The sequence below is a fragment of the Rhipicephalus sanguineus genome, chromosome 3, assembly GCF_013339695.2.
Source record: "Rhipicephalus sanguineus isolate Rsan-2018 chromosome 3, BIME_Rsan_1.4, whole genome shotgun sequence".
In the NCBI taxonomy this organism is placed as follows: Eukaryota; Metazoa; Arthropoda; class Arachnida; order Ixodida; family Ixodidae; genus Rhipicephalus; species Rhipicephalus sanguineus.
Window position 1 is genome coordinate 84,483,635 of NC_051178.1, and position 4,347 is coordinate 84,487,981.

At 47.9% G+C, this 4,347-nt stretch overlaps 1 protein-coding gene across 1 annotated transcript; it reads right to left on the reverse strand.

Annotated features, from left to right (window-relative positions):
• Positions 1–1,749: 1,749 nt before the first annotated feature.
• Positions 1,750–3,668, reverse strand: LOC119385622 (tigger transposable element-derived protein 4). The gene is made up of 2 exons (XM_037653031.1): positions 2,659–3,668; positions 1,750–1,762 (listed from the first exon to the last, which is right to left on the reverse strand). Exons 1-2 carry the CDS (start codon positions 3,666–3,668, stop codon positions 1,750–1,752), a joined length of 1,023 nt encoding a protein of 340 aa, XP_037508959.1.
• Between the last annotated feature and the right edge of the window lie 679 nt (positions 3,669–4,347).

The window sequence follows — 4,347 nt, forward strand, 5'->3', positions numbered from 1 at the left end:
AATGTTGGTCTCTTCCGACGTGACCGCGTGACGAACATAAATAACACGAGTTATCATGAAAATCATGACACGCATGTCATGTACAGCATGACTTACGTGCCACGCTCATGGTGCGCTGGCGGCCGTTTCGCTTGCTTGATATACACCAAAATTGGTATCTTGCGACGTGACTGTGTGACGAACATAAATAACACGAGTTAACATGAGAATCATGACACGCATGTCATGTACAGCATGACTTACGTGCCACGCTCATGGGGCGCTGGCGGCCGTTTCGCGAGATTGATATACACCAAAATTGGTATCTTGCGACGTGACCGTGTGACGAACATAAATAACACGAGTTATCATGAAAATCATGACACGCATGTCATGTACAGCATGACTTACGTGCCACGCTCATGGTGCGCTGGCGGTCGTTTCGCTTGCTTGATATACACCAGAATTGGTATCTTGCGACGTGACTGTGTGACGAACATACATAACACGAGTTAACATGAAAGTCATGACACACATGTCATGTACAGCATGACTTACGTGCCACGCTCATGGTGCCCTGGCGGCCGTTCCTCTAGGTTGATCGACCCCCAAGTTGGTATTGCGCGACGTTACTGTGTGACGAACATAAATAATAGGAGTTAACATGAAAACCATGACACGCATTTTCCTCAATGACATAAAAGACGATGTATGCAGCTCTTTGCTGGCTGCTTCGCATTACATCGATTCCCACAATGCGTGGGATCTGCCGGCTTTTTCTTCATGGTATCATGAGAGAAAAAAAAGCAACCACTCTTCTCCCATGTCTAAGAGTGGTTGCTATTTATAGTGGTCGATGCTCCAAGCCCGTCCTAAAACAGCAACCATTTCACCATTTGTCTTCGCGATGACCGCGAAAGGAGCGCAGCGCAGAGGCAAGTACGATCAGGTTAGACTAATTGGCTTTGCCTATCTTAATTTCTTTCTCATCCATAAGCAACAAACTCGCTTGGCAAGAGCGGTTATTCCTTTACAGAACTTTAGAAAACGCAGGCTAGGTCCTTTTCCGACTCTTTTTAATTAGTAAATAAGGAAGCAGTTTTGAAATTTGATAAGATTGAACTTGATACATACGTGGGTCATAGCACGTTACTTATAACGCGCCTTCAAAGCAAACAAATGGTGGTATATTGCTAGGATTAAATCAGTCACAACTGTTAACCAAATAATGAACGAATCCTCTGAACACTGCTGCATACCTAAACATGAAGTGCCGTCTCGTCTTACTTAGCCTTGGAAATACTTTTTACGGTGTCATTGGCTAACACATTGGTGTTGAAATATTTTTAGTGCTAAAATAAATTGTAACACGTATCATGTTACTTACGCTTGCTTACATTGTACATTTATAAAATGTTTAGATTTCTACCCCCACAAGGACTATACCTCAAAGCTTTCGCAAAATGATTTGGATGAAGTGTGAGACGTCGATAAATGGATGTCTCCTGGATGAAGCAAGTGTTTTACGCTTGTCATTATAAGTTTGGCAATTTCACAAGTAAGCACAGGGAAGCACAGTAGACATCCATGACAATTTAAGTATCTTATACACGCACATCTCCACAGGAATGCTCAACAATGGCAAGTCTTGGAAGAAGGATAAAAATACATTTCGCTCTATTATTATTATTAGCGGCTTGAACTTCACCAGGCCACTGTATAACGTCAGTTAAGCGGAAGTAAGCAATTTAAGCGTGAAGAACCCAAGCTTCAGAATCCTATCCTGCAATTTGATAGTAGAACAAAATGTGGCTTTTCTTTGACAGTCAAAGACAGAACAGATCTGACGGCTGTCACTTTGTCTTTATATTGATGAAAGCTTACTTTAAATACGTGTTGCAAGGTTGTAACCGCTAAGAAACAAGAAGGGACAGAAAGAGCGCCAACTCACAACTAAGTTTACAGTAATCCCTCGTTAACTCGAAGCCGTAAAATCCAGGGAAAATTTCGAGATAAGCGGTATTTCGAGTTAAGCAAAACGCCGAAAATGTTTGCCCAGGTCACTGTAAAAGAAAAGCCAGTGCTGCCAGGAAAAGCTCCACTGCACGAGACGGCAACCGTAGTAAAGCACAAGAATTCAGAGCGAAAAAAAAAATTTATTACCGAGGACCAAAAAACTGCGTGATGCTCGCCTGTTTCGCGTTCGCGTTCGGTCCCAGAAAGGCGTTCTCCAGTTGCTCAACACATCGCATGAGCCGTTGGTCGCCACCGCTGCATTCGACCTTGTTGCGGAGCAAGCGCAGCACGTTACGTGTTTCTGTCGTCGTAGGCACTTCTCGGGGCTCTTCCTCGTCTGCATGGTCTTCTGCGTCGTTCACGGCCATCTCAACGATATCGGCGTCCGACAGCATTCCGGTAACGGGGACGTCCGCCTCGTAGAGCGCATACTCCTCAAAGGCCATCTCGCCGTCTTCAGTATCGTTCACGCAGCCAGTTGCCTTGCGCACTTCATTGCACAGCTCATCACAGCCGCTGAATTCTGCGCCAATGTCTTCTTCGATCGATTCGGGGGCGCGAGAAAACCCTGCATGTGCGAAGCAGTTAGCAATCGCCAGCGGGCGTAGTTGGCGCCAGGCTTCGGCCATCAGATTGATTGCACCCAGCAGATCGATTTCATACTTTTTCCCATTGTCGTATGACAGCAGAATTCGGTGCAGCAGGCTCTTCCTATAATACTTGCGGGCAATCTCAATGACTCCCTGATCCATTGGCTGGAGAACGGACGTCATGTTCGCCGGCAGGAACTCCAGCCTAACAGCCGCCAAGTTGTCGATTTTTCCGTGACCGGGGCAGTTATCCACAACAAACAACACTTTCCGACCGTCCTTTGCCATCTTCCGGTCAAGCGCACGGACATGCTCTTCGAAAAGCGCCGCCGTCATCCAGGCCGTTTTATTGGCGCGGTATGTCACATCCCTCGGGAGCCGTGCATTTCGGAAACACCTGGGATTAAGCGACTTGCCAATAATGAGGAGGGGCAGCTTTTCATCGCCGGTAGCGTTGGCACCAAAAAGAATGGTTATCCTGTCTTTGCGTTGCTTAGCGCCCGAGCACGCTTCGCCTTTTGGTGTGTATGTGCGGTTAGGCAGCATTTTGTAAAAGAGAGCGGCTTCGTCGAGGTTAAAAATGTCCTTGTCCGCGTACTCCTTTTGCAGCTCGGCGAGGCGTAGGTTGCGCCATGCGTCTGCAGCCTGTTCGTCGACAATGCCGCTTTCGCCGTGGATAGGCTTCGATGACACGTTATTTCGCTTCTTAAACCGCTCGAACCAGCCATTGCTGCAGCTGAAGTCCGCGTGACCCATCTGCAGTGCCAAAGCGTCTGCTTTTTCCATCATCATTTGGGTTGTCACGGGAAGATTGGCTGCTCGAACGTTTTGGAGCCACAACAGAAGTGCTGATTCGACGTCCGGGAATTTGGACGCTCGAACGCGCTTCCGTTTGCTTGAGAAGCTTTGCTCGAAGCCTTCCAAAACCTTTTGTTTGTTCTTGAGCACTGTCGAGAGGGTTGACAAAGGGATGCCGAATTCCTTGGCGATGCACGACTTGCTTCGACCTGCCTTTTCTACTTCCTTGATTAGCTCGACTTTTCTCTCCAACGTCAGAGATTTGCACTGCTTTGGGCGGGACATCGTGGTCGATATTCGGAAGCGTCCGTTGCACACACCACTCACTACTCAGCAAAACTGAACTCAAGATGCGTCGTGCGCAGATCGCGGGGAAAACAAAGAATACCAGCTCGCACATGCAAGGGTTAGGTTGCGTACTGACTGGCCCACGCTTGCACACGCCGCCCACGGCGCATAAGTCGCGCGCAGGTGCGCACATGTGATCACTCCCACGGTTGCTTGACAAGGCTGATAGGAAACGGCTGCGTCCGCGGGAATTTCAAATTCGGTCTTCACGACCGCGTTCGGCACGTATAGTAAGAGCTAAGCGTTCGCATGGAGCCCTCGTTTCCTGTTGGGAGTGGACTTTGCCTTCGGCCCTCCCGGTCAAGATTTCGAGATATCCGCTGTTCCCTCCGGAAAACGTTTCGAGATAAGAGGGGGCAAATACATAGCACCTATGGGAGGTTAATGCACGGCGAAAAAAAGTTTCGACTTAACCGAGATTTCGAGATAAGCGAGTTCGAGTTAACGAGGGTTTACTGTATTTTCATGAAGGCTTCACAATATAAAGGCTCTTGGAGGACATGCTCAGAACATTCCACTCACCGCACGTGCAGGCAAATGGAATTGCCTGCATGTGCGGCGAGTTCTTCGCATGTCCTCCGAGAGCATTTATATTGTGAAGCCTTCATGAAAATGT